The sequence below is a fragment of the Eucyclogobius newberryi genome, unplaced genomic scaffold (assembly GCF_026437365.1).
Source record: "Eucyclogobius newberryi isolate DKJ021-1_F unplaced genomic scaffold, fEucNew1.0.hap1 SCAF_7, whole genome shotgun sequence".
In the NCBI taxonomy this organism is placed as follows: Eukaryota; Metazoa; Chordata; class Actinopteri; order Gobiiformes; family Gobiidae; genus Eucyclogobius; species Eucyclogobius newberryi.
Window position 1 is genome coordinate 16,810,098 of NW_027316389.1, and position 19,667 is coordinate 16,829,764.

Below are 19,667 nucleotides of genomic sequence, written 5' to 3' on the forward strand. Positions count from 1 at the left end.
TGAGAAAATATGAATTTAAGGCTACAGTCATTTAAAAATGTGATCATTGTAATCAACAAGTATGTATAGTACAATTGGTTGCTTTCAGATTGTACAATTTAATGGAGGGCAGGAGTCAGAATCTATTATGGTCCTGCCAAAAAACAACATTAAATGATCATTTATCTTATGTCCATCCTCTTGCTCTGGTTAAACTACTACATCCCACAATTTACACATTGTATAAAACACTAGTCATTTTGCCTGTGCCAAAAACTTAACAGGGCTTGTTATGACGTCGTCTGAAACTTTGCATAACTTAACTTAAAAATAATGTACAGTGGACATAATAAAACTGTGATCTTTCCCAGTTCATGAAAATAATGGATCAAAATGAATATGAAACATGTCTTAAGAGGTTATTAAGAGGTTATTAGATGTTATCTACCATTGAATAACAAAATATCACAGCTTATTTAAATGTTTGATTTTGTTTTATCATTGTTTTTAGTAACATTTTACAGTGTCCCGTCTTCAGGTTTATAGGTATATTTTAGTCTGAACACAAATAGGGCCATTTGAAAAAGCAGACAGCAAACTTTATCTGACCTTTTCCCTTGTTCACCTTTGTTACCCACACGTGTCAGACCTAATCACCCTAAGCAGAATATCACTAATATGACATATTTCTGATCATGAGTTATTTTACTTAAAGTAGTTAATGCAACGAATAGCACACATCAATTTCCTTGGTTTTGACAGCTCAAAGCTCGGCGAACGATCTTTGGCCCGGAGTGCCATAAATCAAACAGCATAATGTATTACAACAATCATTTAAGCCAGCTATGCCTTTTACATCAGCTGGAGGTATCAGGCAGCGGAGGTCATGAAGATGACGAATGTGTGCCGAGGTAATTGGAAGGCAGGAGTTAGTGGTGAAAGCAAACAAAGATGAGGTAAAACGTGTAAGAGAGAGCAAACCCTGAGAACAGTCCTCGCCGATCCAGCCGGGGAAGCACTGGCAGGAGCCGTCGATGGGGTTACACGTGCCATTGTTGGTGCAGAGGCAGATTTCAGCGCACACTCGGCCGTACCTGCCCGCGGGACACACTGGAGCGCAGAATGAGAGAAAGCAGGGATTAATTTGGGGTTAAAGATGGAGCCGTGGAATTAATTGATTTCAAACAGAGATCTGGATGGCGTCATTTCTAATCGTTAATGATGTTCTTGGGTCTTTTTATTTCAGAGGTCTACAGCCGATCCTCTGTCAGTAAACGCATGTGGTGTGAAGCAGAAAGTCTTTGGGCGAAGTCTGTAATTAATTCGTTTTTGATAAGTTATCGAGCCCTAAAATTGAGGAAGAAGGCGGTTTTATTGCCGTTGCAGTCAGGGTTGGACAACTTGACAAAAATGTGTATCTCGATATCTTCTATGGCGTCAGACTGTTCTGTGTCAATCACACAGTGTTAAAACATGCATTAGTTGAGATTCAAATCTCAGAAAAATGGGAAATAACTTTTTCTTTAACCTTTTTAGTTTTTTCAGCTCTTTTTCTAGCTTTTTTTTTTTTTACTATAAACGACACACTCGAGACATTGCCCACCTCTACTTGCAGGCAAATCTGGTCTCTGCATTTGACCCATCCATTATTGAATTATATCGCCTGTTGTGTGTGATTTAGGCTTATGGGAAAACAAAAGCACTCAGGTGCAAGGAGAGCATGCAAACTCCCACACAATCTGGGAAATGAACCTGGAACCTTCTTGTGAGGTGAGCTCTGCTGCTGTGGCCTGCAACTACTCCACGGACAAGCACGCAACGTATTCAAATTATGACTAAACTGGAACTAAACCTTGAACTAAAGACCATGACTCATCCAGGACTAGAACATGACCAATGCAAGTCTACAACAAGACTAAACCGGGCTCAAACCAGGGCCAAACCGAGACAAAAGAGAGCGCACTCCAAGATTATGATGTTCTGGATCGACACCAGAAAGAACACTTGTAGCACGTGTTTTCAGAGTGAACAACTACAATTTCTCCACTGCTGATCCCCAAACGCTCAATGAGTTCCAGCCATAAAGCTTCCATATGATACTGTATTGAGTGGACATTAAACGCTTATTAGACACGCGTCAACAGAACTGCCCCATTTCCTTTCACGCCAGAAGAATGACTGATGTGCCACAAAATTAAAATAGACCATGTACACACACCGCTCCATGCATATTAGATGAAATGAATATTTCACTGCTCTACGCAACTCTTCAATAAAACATGTCATCTCCAGTGAAACCTCCATTGTGCTTTTGGAGGCGGATGGAGGGACAAATGGAGGGCAGGTGTTAGGATGCGGCTCGGAGAATAGCCCTGCGGAGAAGAGATCAGATAGGCGCAGGTTCATTTCATCTCCTCTGTTTAATTATTACATGTGAGCGCCTCTTCCTGCCTCTGCGCACTGTTCCCGACACCCAACTAACTGCAGTTCTCCAGCAGTGATTTATGGATAAAGAGACGCCCACTTTTCTTCAAATTCATTATTAATTCCCAATTAATCCGATGCCTAGTTTGGAAAATGTGGTGAAATAATTTACTTATGTACTTAATGTCCTTTTTTCACACTTTATTTTACATTATGTGTCACTAGCTGAAACAGAGTGTAACTTGTAATAGGCCCGTCACCAGCTTGTAGCTCTCGGGCCTAATTACATGATTGTTAATTGTTAGTTAAGGTTAAATTATGTTGGTATACTTTATGAATCTCTTGTGAGGTAAATGTATTCTCTGCATTTGACCCATCCCATTGCTAGATCTTGAACTGAACTGAACTTGGTCAGAACCACCTTAGCGAAAGGGTTTTCCCTATTGTGCATGTTTTAGGTTGTGCTTTTTGTTACCTAGTTGATGATTCAGTAACATTATTAAATGTAGTGTAGAGGTATGAGATGTATCAAAACATTTATATATTGCAATTGCTGTTTGGAGATGTAAAATTTGAATATTGAGTACATTGTACATCGTGTGATATTTAAATTAGCTCAAAAAGATACAAGTGTAATCTTCCAAACGAGAGTATAAAGTGATATTTCTGCTCTTTTTTGGTTAATTTTATAGTCCATTTATACTCCTCCTTTTCTAGATGCATTGTGAAAATATTGTCTGATAATTTTGTCAATATTGCCAACCTCTAATGTAGTATATTGCATATGTGGATTCCAAAAGAGTGATATCTGTACATATATATTCAACAAAATATGTATTGTAATGTCATTTCTGATGTGCGTCTAGTCATTTTAAAACAATACATGTGTTTATTTTTAGCATAAAGGCAGTGAATTAGACTGTAGTGTGTTAAACTTTGCTCTCTCCCAGTGCACCCGAGCCTCCCCGCGGCCCTGGGATCCCGCTCGCTCATGTGCCTTTGGTCACGTTGTGCGGCGGAGTCCAGCCGAGCTCAGAGCGCGGCCGCCTCCGTCCCGCTGCTGCACCCTGCCGTAATTACTCGCCAGACAAATTAGCAGCCTCTCCATTCCCCTCTTCTCTTCGTTTCGACAAACCAATTAAAGTTTTATTTGTACGACAGGGCTCGGAGTTTGAAAGAGAATTCAAAAGACCCCTGTAGTCTCTGTGATTTAAAGTACAGTACATTTGCATATCTGGGCACATTATGAAGCTGGAACTGACAAATGATGATTTGAAAATGCATAACGACCAGTGTGAGTCAATGCAATGTATATTTAATCCGGATGCCCTCCCTAGTGACCAGCCACATCAAGTCATCTCGAGCATTTTTATTCCAAAAAGCGTATTTGTGTGATTTTATTTGACTGTAGCACTTTTAAAATTGTAAAAAGGCAATATAAACACTATTTATTTCATTTATTATTCATTATTCATGGAAGGCAAGCGCATAGCATCAGCACTGCCAGACTATTGATTATTGGCCTCTGGTGGAGGACCCGAGGTTAGACAAAGGGACGAGACCATCCGCAGAGGGTGAAGAGGGAATTTTTCTTTAATAATATAATCTGTTTTGAATCATCTGTGTCCTGTGTGCAGTGTATGCATGTGCCAGATCACAAATGAGGTTTGGGAAGTTATTTCGATTTTAATTGCGCAGCCCTAGTGGTGATATGTATCCAGATAAATGAAGAAGCGCAGACGGTTGGGGTCGTCTGGGGACTTGCCTTGATTACACAAAGATCCAGTGAACCCCGACAGGCACTCGCAGTGTCCTGTGACGTGATGACACGGGCCGGTGCTGTGGACGCACTGGGGACATGACTGACTGCAGCGGTGGCCGTAGAACCCCGGGGAGCAGACTGCGGCACAAACAAACCAGATCTCAGACACGAGAAGCAAGTCTTTAGTCCCAGAGCTGAGAAGACGTGGACACGAAAGGAGCAGGACAAGTACCAAGAGAGGAAGAATGATCAAAGTGTGATCAGGAAAGAGAAGTCGAAGTAGAAGAGGCAGCAGAAGCAAGAGAACAGAAACAAGCCTGTCTTCGTTAGTTACTGCAGGACATGGGACATGCAAGAGGAGCCAATTCATCAGTGTCAACAGTGTCACAACACCACACTTTTATGCATTTCAATGGAAAAGAAAAGCTTGCACTTCATACTTATTTCAGCACTACAAGTTATTTTACTTTTCCAGATTTTATGCATAATTAAACTAAGACTAATTCAACATGTTGTTTTATGGAACGTCCTAAATGTTCAGCACTTCATCCAGGGGCAAAAGTCCTAAAGCCCTAACCTTAACCAAATTAACTGTTCCTAAAAATAACCTGATTGTGAAACATTTGCTCATATGGCCACCGATGCAAAATAAGGAAAAATTAAATAAAAATAGAATGTTGTGTAATGAACAATGAAGAACAGTTACACAAATAAGAATGGATCCTAGTAAATATTGATTAATATATGGGTATAGATTCACTTGATAACAACAATACTGCCAACAAGTGTTAACATAATATTAACGAAAAATATATAAGAAAAAATAGCTTGTGGATTTTTACTCACTATTTTATTACCATACTCTACTTATTACTATAGCAGACATTTCTGTCACTAAAAATGCAAGAGAAACTTGAATTACAAGAGGTTGATAAAAAACTTTTTACTGGTCAGATTTAAAGACAAAAGGGCACTTGGCACAGTGTTTTCCACCTGAGAGCTGTGGTGTGTAAACTGAATTTGGAGCAGTAATCATCGGCTCCGGCACTCAAACAAACAGCAGGGCACTGTGTATACAAATCACTGTTTACAGGAATGTGAGTGTGCATTTTCCACTGCAGAAATGATCAACACTGAGAGCGAGCGAGAGAGAGCCCAATCATTTCTACATCAACTCATCGTTCAAGAAATGATAGATGGAACAATATCTTTGGGGCTCAATATTTATGTTTACATTTCTTGCACTGGTGGGGAATTTTTAAATAAGCTGCTAAGGTGTTTCATTCTACTGCTTATTTATTGCATCTTTTACATTTAGGATTAAGGATTCTCCTGCTTTGGGGTCATAGTGTCAGAGGCAGTTTTATCGTTTATCGTATTTTAGAGAGAGAGAGAGAGAGAAAGAAAGACCTGCACAGACAAACAGACAAGTGGAAAGAGGGAGACAGAGAGAGAGAAAGAAGCAAACTAGAAAAGAAAAGAGGGATGCAGAGATATATGCACACAGGAAGACACAGAAAGAGAAAGAGAAACAAACGGACACAGAGAGCGTGAAAGAGAGAGAGAGAGAGAGAGACAACGCCAGAGAGGAATAGACAGAATTGTAAGAAAGAGTGAGAAACAAGAAGGCAGGGGGAAGCAGACAGATAGGCAAACAATGGGAAAGACAAGAAAGAGATTATGAAAGATAGACGGACAGAGAACGAGAGAAAAAAGCTGCCGGAAACAGGAAGGAAGAGAGAGAACAGACAGGTAGAGCGGGGGGGGGGCAAAAAGAGAGGAGAGAAAGGAGAAAGAATGACAAAAAGACAGGCAGAAAAAGAGAGAAAAGAACAGAGAGAGTAACAAGAAGGAAAACTGAGAAACAACGTACACAGACGGGCAGAGATAGAGGAAGAAACACAGATAGAAAGGCAAAGATTAATGAAAGCGAGATAGACAGAGAGAGAGAGACAGAGAAAGATACAAAAATTATGATGAAAATGATAAAAGAAACCATTATCATAGAAGGATTGAAGAGATTTCCCATATATTTTGTTCAGACTTGTTTATATTTATATACTTTTCTCATACAATTTGTGGAGCAGTTTGTTCAGCATTCGGAACCGTACAGTCAAGTTTTATGTAAGTGCGAGTTTCTTTACGGGGGATATCAGTGTCTCTAATGCAAAATACTGCAGACAGGGGCTTTTCCCACTGCGAGGTTGAACTTGTCCGTCCCTCCTTCTGCCTGTCTGTCTGCATACGTGTCTGTGTGTCTGTGTGTGTGTGTGTGTGTGTGTGTGTTCTTTGCGGCCTGTCCACCGTGTGCTGCGTGTCTCTGGAGGAGGCCCGAGGAGCAGCAGAGATGTGGTGATTAAGGGTTCGTCTGATGAAGAGTCTGCCGTCCTGCACTTCAGACAGACGGGGGAGGCGCCTTCGCTGCCGGGGCGTCCTCCAGCGCATCTCCACAGACCTCAGCAAGGTCAGCGCCATCAGGGCAACTTCACTGTGTTTAACTTTTATTCATGTGTTCCAGAGAAAAGGTAAACATTTGGTGTAAGTATCTTAGGGGGGTTGGTTTGGTCCTGTTCTAGTCCTTGTTTAACGCTGATGTAGTCCAGGATTAGTTTACTGTCATTTTGATGAGGTGAACGTGCAATTATATGAACGCACACTTATTAAACTATTCAAGCAGATCTTTGAGCGAAAACAGTGTGAAATACATTGAAAAATATAACATAAAACACATCAAAAGTTAAATGTGCAAGTAGTGATCTATTTTGAGTTCTTTTGTTCATTTTTTTCCTTCATAAAACAACAAAAACAAAACCAGGCAGGACCAGAGAGAAACAAAATGTGGTTAAGCATATTAAGTCCAAAATAAAGGTCTATTTAGTCCAGTGTCTTTGAAATTTGTCAAAAAAAAGTTTCCCTTATTGCATATGTTGACTATGATGTTGTTAGTCGTCGGTGCGTCGGTTTATAATGTATCCAAGTTTCATCTTTCCATGTGGTAATGTTCCAAGCTTTCTGTCATTGTCAGTGGATCCATATAAAAAGGGGAGTCAGCTCATGAAACAAGTCTTTTCTGAAATGTTATAAACTATTATACTGTACAGTGTGTTGGTACATTTGTGTTTTGGGCATGTGTTTCTAGTTCATTTCTGTGTTTTCTGATCATTAATGTGTACTGTACTCTTTTTAACTGGATTGTTTTTAAAGTGCAATAAAAATAAAGATTGATTGGTCCCATGTAAATCGATTTTTAAAGTGATAAAATGCTTTCAATATTTTTCTCGGGGGCTTCAGTCAAATTTAGAGCTCGCTGAGTTCTAATTTTTTATGTTTACTCCTTCTTGTTTACTACAGATTTTTCCCAAAATTCTGCTCTCACACTAGAAAGTCTAAAAGTCAAAACAACTAAAAATAGCTTAATATTCTGAATTCACGTTGCACTAACCCGTGTACATAACCATGCACTGTCGTCATCATTAGTAACATGTGAAGATATCAGTGCATCGGTGCAGGTACAGTGCTGTAAAGTGCTGTGAGCTCACTTCTCTTGCAGGAGGTGCCCCTGTATCCAGGTGCACACACGCAGGTGCCGTCCTCTGGGGAGCAGGAGCCTCCGTTCTGGCACGAGCAGCTCATGGAACAGTTGGGGCCCCAGAAGCCTTGTGGGCACACGCTGTCGCAGTGGATCCCTGCAGGCACATCCCAAATATATAAGTAAGCAGATTCAGAATGCCCCGAGAGCGCAAGGGATCACAGATGGACATACTCTAAGAACACGCCATCTGTAAAAACACATAGTAAAGCAGCATTCACTTTAGGTACACAGGGGCTCAGTCACTGTCTAACCTCAAGTACAGCCTTTATAGTGGACTAGAATATATGCAGTACAGAACTCATTTAGTGAAGTATTCATGACACTTTGAGCACAAAAACAAAAGCATGTTTTTAGCGAGATTCTTTTGCAGTCCGTTAACTTGATCAATCAAGATAAAGAGGGAACAACAGCGTATTTATGAAGTCATTTGTTTCTTTTAAAAATCTGTCATTGTTGGAGAAAGTACTAAATTGTCCCACTTTAGTAAAATAATAGATACAGGAGCAAATCATTACTCAAATAAAAGTAGTGAAGTACCTGTTTTAAAAGTAAATGTATTTCAGACGGATTTTGAGATGTATCAAAAGCTGTTTTCTTGATTTTAAAGATTAAATAGTTGATTTTTTCAACAGAAACATGAACATGTTAAAAATAACCCTCAGCTCTACTCAAATGTTGTGGAATAGAAAGTACAGATTGATACCTTCTGTCAAATTTAAAAGTAAAAAAGTACTAAAGGAAAATACAGATACCTAAGTACAGTATTTGTTGTTACGTTCTACCACTGTTATCTAGAATATACAAGACATATACCATACATAAAATAATAATGTAATAATAATTGTAGTGGCGATTTGCCTATAAAACAAGATGAAACATGTTTGATCTGATTTATTCACTCATATGAGCAGTAAAGTAGTTATGAAACAATCCTGCAGTCTCTCTATACGTGATAAATGTATGCAAATTAGTTACACAAATGCTTTACATAACAATTACTAAACTAAATCAAATAATAGTCAATATGCAAAAAAAGAAGATAATGAGCAAAAAATGTACTTTTTGCTTAATTAACAATAAATTATAAACATAGCAAAAACATAAATTAATCCTGATAACAATGTTTTTCTCCAATGTTGATGTCATTTTTTTAATGCAGCTGCCATTCTACACAAGTGGCTTTGCTGACTAATGCACAATCGCACAACAGTCAGTCGCACCAGAAAAGTGTCTTGCTCAAGGACACCGTAAAATCAATACCATAATGCCATACGCAGAGGTATAAGTGCAAACCTACCGAGCTACAAGGTTTAAAGCTGGTTCACAGCTCTCATTTCACAAAAGATTCTTAATATTATGACAAGTGCATTCATAAATAACAATATGCACTGATTCATGCGAATGGTTTCAGACACTGCACAGAAACCCCCGTCTCTTCTCCTCCTCTCGAAGAAGCGCTCCTCTCCTGCAGTTTTAGATCAGCCCGACCTCTCGCACACTTCCCTCCAAATGCGCTTTATTTTTTATCTGAGCAGGGCGCGCTGCCAGTGCACTGTGTTGATTAACAGGGTCTGGTCTCCTGAGAACCACAGCTTGTCTGCCATTCTCTTTCAGGAAGGCTGCTCTGGTGCACAGCCGAGACGAGCACGAGGCTCAGGGTGCACTGGCCAAACCTGAAAACATGGCACGGCCCAATCGCACGACTATCGACATCCTATTTTGATTTAAAGTTGTTTTTGTATGCGAGCGATAGAGAACATTGGCTCAATAGGGGTTCATGGCACGTCTCAGGATTCTCTATGTCACGTTAAGACGACTTTTTTTTACCCCCAGAAGAGAAAAACGAATGCTAATGAACTTTGGGGCGTTCTCTTTTAACAAAATTGTCATAAAAGTGCTTGCAAAATAAAAAATAAAAATAAAATTAGGTTCTGTAAAAGGAGAAGATACAGAAAGTTTAATTTAGTTCCTCTTTGACAATATACTGTGAACATTTATAATACTTTAATACTTATTTATTGAGTGTAACATGTTATTGTTGGTGCTGTAATGACCAAATTCAAATTTCCACTATGACGGACCATAAAGTTAAAGGGAAATGACTCCTTAACCTTTAAAAATACTAATTACAATGAAAATAGAAACAACAGTAGGTTAAGTACATGATGTCAGTGTAATCAAAATGTCAAGTTTTGGTGTCAATAATTGTCAAATATTACAATTACGATATTTGTTCTTGTAATAATTTGAACACTAAATTTTAAGTTGTGACACCCCCAGTCCCAGGCAAGTCACATGTCCCTCCACACACGATGAATAAGAAATAAAGTGAACAGAAGATCAGCACATGAGCTCATCCACACACATATTCTCTACCCTGAACCTTCAAGCAGAAGCCTTTAGTTTGAAGCCTCATTTGAAATTTCCTTTGAATATCTGAGAATAGCGTGCCCATTAAAGCCACATTAGAGCACTACCTTTGAATTAAACCTGTGTGAAACCCCAGGGACTAAAGTTATACAGTAACCAGGGAGGCTTCGGAGCACGGAGAGGCGCAGGGAGAAGGAGAGCAGCAGTCTGGCGGGCGAGGAGGGGCCACAGCCAACGTGATTTAGTCAGAGGGACAAGGCAGCGACTTCAAAACGAGGGCAAGGCTGGTGCAAGCGCGTTTGAGGTTCTGCTGGTCCAGGCAGAAAAAAGGCTTCACTGGGAGACGGGAGGGTGGACACAGCGCACTCTCTCCACTCGATTGGTGACAAACACAAGGCGGCTGGACGGAGAAGAAAGAGCGATTGCGCCACAACCGGGGTCTTTTCAAAAGCCGCCTTTTCACAGAGGAGTGCCACGGTCCCTTCGTCCAATTTGTAGCAAAAGCAGAGGAGCACCCGCCTTCCCCTTCAGACTGTCTGTCTCTGCGCATGTAAACATTCACTCTACACATTCAGACAGCTTGAGAAAAGGGCTCTATTTAGCACCTGCTTTCATGGGAGGCCTATATGTAGTCAAAGCACTGGGTGATGTCAGGCTTACGACAGAAGAGTAACTGCTGTGAGGTCACGTGAGGCGCTCTCGACACGTCCACGCTCGGCTTTAGGGCGCTGACAGTTCGTGGAGCGCAGGCGAGGAGAGAACACAACACAGTGGTGACAGCAAAAAAGGCTGAAGGCACTAACAGCTTCTGGTCCTGGTGTGACACTGTTTACAGCAGGAATTTGAGCTGGAGCGAATAGCCATCTTCTCCAGGGCTTAGACTCTAGGGAAGGTTGACTATGGTTTGTTTTGAGTCCAACTGCTGTGGCTAATAATTGACAAATATATTTAGATTTAAATTCCATAGCAAGGCCCAGAAATTAATCCATGTTGAAATATAGTTCTACAATTAATTTAGCATTTGTATTCATTAGCTTGGTCAAAAAGACAAATCCGATGCACTCTATGATCAGATCGGTTTGTTTGCAGCTCTGACTCCCAATGCGTTCTGTTAAAAATGTCACCTACTTTGCCCATATGTGATCTAGGTGTGATTAGTAGTGATGGGAAGGATAGATGATGCAGACTACCACCAGGGCAGCCGTGGCTACAGAATGAGCGTACCTCCACTGCATATGCGTAGTGAAAGAATAACGTCTGAATACATGTGTTCCAAAGAGGGCTTTCCGACTGAGCTTTTGGTGAAGCGGAGCTTGGAAAAGAACTCTATCTTTTCCTGCCACACTGTCAAGAGGATGGTGCAGTAGTCTAAAAATATTCATGAATCACTGGTGGAGAGCTCAGGATTTGTGGTTAGAAATTCTCCATAACTCTCTTGTGATTGTATTAATTTAAAGATTTTACATTTTTGGGTTATTTGTATTCACTTCTGTTATTCTAATAATTAATTTTCATATTTTATTTATATTTTAATAATAGTCAAATATGTACAAAAACATTGCATAACGTCAATATATTTTTTCTTTTCCCTTTTAGAAAGCACATATGGATTGGATTAATACATTTATGAAACTCTGAACTTTCCCATTAGAAAGCTCCCATTGTCTACTCAGCTTCTACTCAATAATGGCCTGTCTGTCTGTCTAAGTGTTAATGTTTTAATTCAAGAAAGTATGAACATGCTGGAGAAAAATGCAGACACATTTAAATAATTGCAGGCTCACAGGATTCTGCAATGTAAAATGGCTTTTGAGTTTTCCATTAAAGACCAAAGTAAACTATTTATTAAAGGAGAACAAGGTGAGGTGAACACATTTCTGGCAAAACAATCACTTCTTCCACTAGAAAAGTTACAGTGCACCTTTTTAAACGAATAAAAACTTGCAGCGTGTAATGTTACAGTGGGAGATGTGGGAGAATAATGTTCTTTTTAAAGTCAATGTATGTTTGTGAGGCCCAGCTCGCCCGGCCCCCCCTGGTGACTCAATTACAGCAGACAGATGGCCCTGACCGCAGAGATTCAGAGCATGCACCTTTCAGAGCCGCTTGGTTCAGCTCTATACATAATAAAGCCAAACTGTTACAAAGAAGAGAAAGAGGACGAAAAGGTGGATGAGTGAGGAGAGGGAGCACAGGAGGGAGAGCGGATGCAAAGAAAGTTGAGAGGAAGCCGAGGAGGGAAACCCAGAGAACATGAGTGAGAGAGGAGAGAAGGAGCAGAGGAAAGTGAGAGCACAGAAGGAGCAGAGGAGGATGAGTGTGGAGATGGAGTAGAGGAAGAGAACATGCCGAAAAGAGAAGGAGCAAAGTAAAGTTAGAGGACAGAAGGAGCAGATGAGCGTGAGAGACGAGCGGATCAAAGCATGGAGAGGAGAGAGAGGAAGACAAAGAACAGAGGAGGAATAGAAGAATGAGTGAAGAGAGGGGGCAGAAGTTGTTGAGAAGAAAATGGGGGAAATGGATACAGGATAGGAAGGGTAGAAAGAGGAGCAAAGGAGGTGGAAAGGTTGAAGAGCGGAAGCGCCGGAGAAAGTGGAGATAGGGCTGTGGCAGTTAAACCATTTCCCTTGCGGTAACCATGGTTTGCGGTGTGCGGTATGGCCCACAGGCTCATAATAATGCATGTACAATGAGGTTGTAATAGCAACAAAAAATAACAGTGACAGTATGAGTGTCTATATTAATGCCCAATATTATGAAAAAAGGGGCATCTTGAAAAGCGCCTGGCCTCAGCTCACAGTTGATTCTCATGTCTTTTGTTTTAAGGCACCGACACACAGTGCGTGCTTATTGTACTACATGGAAGAGGGTTATGGCAGATTAAATAGTATTCGTTTGGACTGCATCTTCTCGCTGGGTTTTGCACGCCACATTTACTTTTTTACCCGGCTCGAGGAGGAGCGCTTCAATGCGAACAGCAGACCACCGTGGAGCTGATGCATTGTGCTTTGTTTGGGTCAGTGTAGGATTATTTTAAAGCATGGTGCTGTTTTTCAGAATGCTCAGAACCTGCTCCGTTACTGTGATGTGCATTTATTGACTCATTTATTGACGAGATTCATTAAATAGCAAAACTTCCGTCTGCTCAAGAATCGAGACTCGAGCCTCCAGCAGGGGAAGTACTGTACTCAAAAGAGTGGTCTGTCCTGTGGCCGCAGGGACCATGGACCTGACCATACCTCTAGGGGCGCTGTTCACTGGTCTGTGCGCTGTGCACTGCTGGCCTGGCCAGCCAGTCCCTCCTACATTCTGTTCAGGGTCTGGAATCGGACCATTAGGAGGCTTAAAAAAAACTCTCCAAGCATGAACCGGTCCAATCACCGCCGCTAATTTGTGTCACATGTCTCTCAAATATTTTCGGAACATTCAGAACAAAATATATAACTTCATTTACCTCAGATTTAGTGCGTTGCTTGTTGACTCAGCAGAAGTCGACAACGTTGCTCAGTCTGTGTTATTTTGATTTTTTCCTCGTAAGCCACCATGTTTGTTTGGATACGAACGGACAATGTGTTTGTCTGATTGGTTAATCCGCCTGTCAATCACTCCCTTTGGAAATTGGAGCGACTGGGTTGGATTCCAGATCAAAACTTCTTTGTAAATTATTTTCAAAGCATGTGGTCTTGGCAGGTCAGGCAAGTGCACTGCCTGACACAGCTGAAGCTAAAACTGCTCCTGGACAAGACATGCAGGGCTATGTTCACATTCTCCAAAAATATAGACTTTTTATTGTCCCTAATTTAGATGCTATTATATGATTATAAAGCCTTGTGTTATGTTGCACATATTTTGAAGCAAAAAACCTATTAAACTATTACATTAGATTATAATAAAATTGCAGAGGAGGCTTTGTTTCTGTGTGAGTTTATAACCCAAAATACCATTAGAATTGTCTCCCTCCTGTATAACTGATTGCACAGGCCTGTCCTCAGATTAGTGTGTGTTTTAGGTTCATTTGTTCACCTTTGTCCATAGTTTGAACTTTGGTGGATAGGGATATGTAAATTGTGTTTTCACTGTATTCTAACTAATGGCAACCAGCCCTAAGTGGAGAGGAAACAGTGAAGTTTTAATTAATATTAAAGCAAATACGACATGATTTTCGAGTAATAGGATGTGTCATGTCAGAGCAGTGAACACATAATAAAGATACAGAGTAAGCATGAGTAGTGCGCTCCACTAAATAAATTGATTTAGCTCAATTCCAGCATCCCTCACTCAGCAGGAAAACAAAGGCATCATTTAATTACCAACACACTCAGACGATGTGAAAACCTCATGTTAACACAGCAGCAGTGCACTGACTCCAGTGCTGGTGCGGTTCGGGCCCTGCGCGGGTCACTTGCAGATTGCTTGTTGCACCACCTCCGGTCCACTGCAGTCGGTTTCATGCAAGAACACTTTCTAATGACCTGGAAGCTGCACCTGTCCGCTGTAGTCTCTGGTAAAGATAGACTTTCCACAGACCCACGCGGCTCCCGGACTCGCGACCGCAGTGTTCGGCGGTCAGTGTAACAGGGCGCATTGATTTTAAACACTTTCTAATTCTTGTGGGTCCTGGACCTAACCCAGACCGGAGTCTGATAGAAAACATTGGTATATTTAGACGTTGAGGCTTACCTGTCCAGCCGGGATAGCAGCGGCAGTATCCACTGACAGGGTCACAGCCGTCTGCGTGGCCACAGTCACAACGCTCACGACACTCCAAACCATATGTTCCATCCTGAGGAAAGCAAAGGGTCAAACGAGAATCTCATTTTACTGTATGTCATGTAATACAATAAAATCTGTTTTGCTCCAGTACAGCAATTGCAAAAGTAATTTTCCAGGTAAAAATGAGACTGCTGTGTGCTGTCAGCATCTAATTTCAATGAGCATAAAACAGATTGTGCTGCATAATGTTTGTTAGCTTTACTGTGAGGCTTCGCTCTGGCCCCTGAAAGTTGAAAAGTGCTTAGAAACTGCTGCAACCACTTTTAAATGAACTAGTTGTTCAGACAGTTAAATGGTTAACAGGTGCTTTTTAGTTCCTGACAATTTTTTTTTTGCCAAAGGCCTATTTTTAGACTGTAGTTGACATTCAAACCACTCTGCAAAAATGATTTGGACTGGAGCAATGTTTTAAAATGTCAAGAAATTACACATGAATCAATGCTATTACTTAACAGTCAGAGAACATAATTCAACTTAGAATATTAAACGACACAGAAACGTCAGTCTTTTGTGTGGCTTGCAAGGGAGAGGAAGGCTTAGCCGAGTCAAGATGTTGTAAGCAACCTGAACGACTTTCCAAAATCACTCTCAGCGTTCCTCCCTCTTACAAGTCATTTTATTAAAATCACACATAAAAAGGAGGCGGGTCACATTTCTCATTGGTCAGCTTCACATTAAGGCACTTGTCTTTTACGACTCTTTGGTATTATCTTTAGAGATAAAAACCTTGGTGAATGTTCTACCCATCTGGTCCCCAGGATGGGAGGAACATTCCTCACGGCTGCTTCTACAACATCTTCACACATGTTATTAGAAAAACATGCCTTTCCCTCCCCCCAGGCTAATGATGCAGATAACTTTTAACACACAAATATAATCATATATTTACATTTTATCACATAAAGTGATTGAGCAGCAGAGTATATGTGCCAGCAGGGCAGTGTGCACTCACAGGGCAGGACTCCTGGCAGTGCTCGCCCCGCCAGCCCGGGGAGCAGGTACATGTGCCATCCACAGGGTCACACGCCGCTCCGTTCACACACAGACACGTTTGGTTACAGCCCAGGCCCCAAAAGCCACTGGAGCAGAGCAGGGAGCATTCCACGCCTCGCCAGCCTAAGCACCCAGAAACACACACACAGAGACACACAGCTTTATGTGGACATTTCATTGACTTAAAATATGACTGCTTGCCCAATTTTAATCTTCACCCAAACCTTTACCTAAATTAATCCATATCCTAACTTCAGTGTTGGGCAGGAGCAAGTAACAAAGTAGGCCACACCAACTTGCCAATGCCCATATTTCATCAGATCTTGGAAGGCAGATATAAAGTAGATGTAAATTGTTCAAATACGTATCTAGTTCTGAGTATGGATTGCTTCGGACAACCCTAGTCCTGATATCGGTGGCGTGAGCCGTACCTTCTCTGCAGATACAGGAGCCGTTGGTGGGGGAGCAGGAGGCGTGGTTGTGACAGGAGCAGGTGGAGGTGCAGCTGGGGCCGAACAGACCGGGCGGACACAGCGTGGAGCAGTCTTCTCCCTGAGGATGGCACAAATGCAAAACAGAGAACACACTTAAGGCTCTACATAGAAACAAGATCAAAACAACACTCAACATGGCCGCCTGCCCCTTGTAGTTGGCTGTGTTTTTGAGATGTGCCGTGTGCTGGGCTGTACTGAGCAAGGGGACGACAGATGTGTTTAAACCTAAGGGCAATACCGTGAGACCACCATGTATGTCATTCATAAAATAGCCCGTATGTATCCATCATGTCAGCATTGGCGTTGTAAAAAATACATATGATGAATAAATACAAATGAAATTGAACACAGATTGCAATGAAAATATGTTATACAATAGAAAGGATTTAGGTTGTGTCAACAATCAATAGGTCAATTCCAATTCTGGGCCGTGCATAGTGTTGTCGTTGTTGTTGGGCAAGACACTTGACCCGCCTGCGAGCCTAGACTGGTGTATATATATATATATATATATATATATATATATATATATATGGGTGTTGGTAAGAGCAAATATGTTTGATGGCAAAAAATAATCTTAATATTCTTTTGTCTCTCGATGAGGATATTCAGACAATATTTAGACACAGCATCAGGAATGTGAGCTATTGTGCTTGTAAATGTGTCTTGGTTGATGTTTAAGTATAGCACAAAACATGACTGGACCATAAAATTAACCAGAAAAGTGCAGAACTATTACTTTATACCCTTGACATTTATTTTTATTTTTCAGGTCATTTTTAACACAACATTTGTATTATTATAAATCATTATAATATCTCCCACTTCTACCTGACTCGATAAACACATTTTTAAATGATAAGACGAAAAAATAGTGTCCACTGCCTGTTTCTTGTCCTCCATTCATTCTATCTTCCCCTCCTTGTCTCCATAGAGATGTCATTGCTTTGCCTGGAATTATTCACATTAAACGTATCTATCCAGAAGTTATTCGATTAATTGTCAAAATACTCTCAGATACATGGATTACTGAAAGTGATCTCACCAAGCCGCAATAACATATCCATGGAGACGAACAGGTGGCAGACCCTCCAACAGAAAAGTTAGTGTATCTTTAAGCCAGTCTTATGTTCTCTTGAGCCTCTCCTCTGTGGATCTCGGGGGTCTGTCTTTCATCAGTTGACGCTCTATACTCTCTCCGTTTCCAGCTGCGCGCCTCTTGCTCCTCACTGCTTAATCTGCCCTCTGTCAGGCTGGACTAGATTATTAATCATATTCGTCTGATTTATTTAATTTAAGCAGCTCCTCCTGTGGGCTCGTGGGCTTTGTACGGTGGCCCGGGGCGTTGTTGTAAAAGCGTATTGACAGCGTTATAGTTTTCTGGACACATGGCCCTGTCCGGAGATGACAGGCGGCGTCTCGGAGAGGTGAGAAGCGACGTGTGAGGGAGAAATGTGAGAGCTGCTGGAGATGGCTCTTCAGTCCACCAGGGAGAGAGGAGGGGGCAGGAGACATGAGACCGTTTGGAGGCTGTGAGGACGACTCTTACATTAACAAGGTGAAAGGCGCTGGCATGCTAAATGTAGGATCTACGTCAGTGCAGGTGTAAGATATCATTAGTCAATTAGTCAGTCAATGATTAATTTCAAAAAATGATTTGAACAACGTAAAGAACAACTTCCATCAAGGTTTTTAGATGTAAATGTAGGATTTATGTTAGTTATTTTGAAGGTTGTAGGTACGTAATTAAACATTTTGTTGAGATGAATATCAATTTGTGGCAAATAATTACATACAATATTTGGCCATATAGTCAAATAACAGAATGCTACATATAGAATGCTATATTTTTCTATGACTATGAAATAGCTGAGTGCATAAATGTATGATTAATGAACACTTTAAGTTAGTTTTAATGTCTTCTCTCCTAGTTCAAATGAAATAACATGCATTAGTTAGCTGGATCCACGTGTATATAGTATATGTTAGAAAGATCACATGGACATACGTATTAGTCCTGTAAGTGTATGAAGCTGATCTCCTCTGCCCTCTCATTACCACTTTAGCGATGACTCATTTTAAAGACAGCGCGGTAGAGGTCCTCAGCTTTCCTCTTCCTGACTCCAGACCTCCAATGCACATCACAGCCGCTCCCTGGCCCCCCCGCCGACTCTTCTCCTTTCAAAGCTGGGCGCTGACTGACAGGTGACACAATGATTTAGAGTTCCAATTAGTGGTTCCAGCCATAGCGCTGGCTCCGGTCCGCTCCTCTCTGCACTGGGGACCAACTCTCTCATTATCATTTTGAACTGGCTTTAAACGTGGCAGACAGAAGCAGTGGCAGTGGACGCCGGCGGCTCCGCACTTCTTAAAGGCTCTCTCCTCCCCGTGCACCACATGAAAGCGCTCGTCTCCAAATAAAACTTTTATCAATCGCTCGTAACAACCTTTGTTCTGGAGAAAATGACAGATTCAAGATTGCCCACAATAGCACTCGGGCTACAGTTTTTAAGTGGAGGTATAATCTCGGCCGTGGAGCTTGTAGGAGGTGGGGTTATCATCCGAGATATTTAATCAAATGAATCGGGTTGCGTCAATGACTAGCTCGGACTCTCGACTTGGGTAGACTTTCCTGGTCGGCCCGGTATTGGTTGGGGATAGACAACCCTCTCATTAGTCGACTGATTCAAATTCCTTGTGAGGCGAGTTGGGAAGAAGTGTGTTTGAGAGATATCATTATTAATACACAGCCTGTCAGTCCACGGGAGCGGCATAAGACCTCAGCTGACAGAGCATAGGCCAGGCCACTGCGCTCATGCCTATTAGGATCTTAATGTCAATTGAGCGCTATTTTCTGCAGCCAACACAGCATTGATCAAGCCGCTTTCCGTCGAGACTACATGCAAATGGCAGCGCTAATTACCAATCACTCTTCAACACTTCATCTATCTGCTGGAAGAGTGACTCGCCATTTAAAATTCAAGATTCACAACGGACCTGTGAGCTACTCGATGAGGATAGAGCCCGAAGAGATGAAAGCAAATGTGTTTTCACCATCAACAGGATCCGATGTCCACAATGCACACACAAGTATTTCATATAATTCAGCTATAGTGTCGAAATGTTGTGATTGTGAGGGACAGGAGGAGAACAAGGTAACATGTAATCACTTTGTCGCAGTCAAAAAGAGTATGTCCAATTATAGGGGATAAATCAAGCGTGTAGGAGCACTGGCAGCCCCACACTGCGCTTGTTTGGCCCCCCCAATGAGACGGACAGA

At 41.4% G+C, this 19,667-nt stretch overlaps 2 protein-coding genes across 2 annotated transcripts in view; both read right to left on the reverse strand.

Annotated features, from left to right (window-relative positions):
• The window catches only part of megf11 (multiple EGF-like-domains 11), a 128,286-nt gene that overhangs the window by 14,576 nt on the left and 94,043 nt on the right, over positions 1 to 19,667 (reverse strand). The window contains exons 12-17 of the mRNA XM_072434606.1: positions 16,325 to 16,445; positions 15,853 to 16,016; positions 14,808 to 14,910; positions 7,705 to 7,851; positions 4,169 to 4,303; positions 961 to 1,089 (exon numbers count right to left, since the gene is read on the reverse strand). Coding sequence (XP_072290707.1) covers positions 961 to 1,089; positions 4,169 to 4,303; positions 7,705 to 7,851; positions 14,808 to 14,910; positions 15,853 to 16,016; positions 16,325 to 16,445 — 799 coding nt within the window. The remainder of the gene's footprint in view (positions 1 to 960; positions 1,090 to 4,168; positions 4,304 to 7,704; positions 7,852 to 14,807; positions 14,911 to 15,852; positions 16,017 to 16,324; positions 16,446 to 19,667) is intronic.
• Positions 1 to 19,667, reverse strand: part of rpl4 (ribosomal protein L4) — a 132,736-nt gene that overhangs the window by 4,105 nt on the left and 108,964 nt on the right. The gene's annotated exons all lie outside the window — the stretch shown is intronic.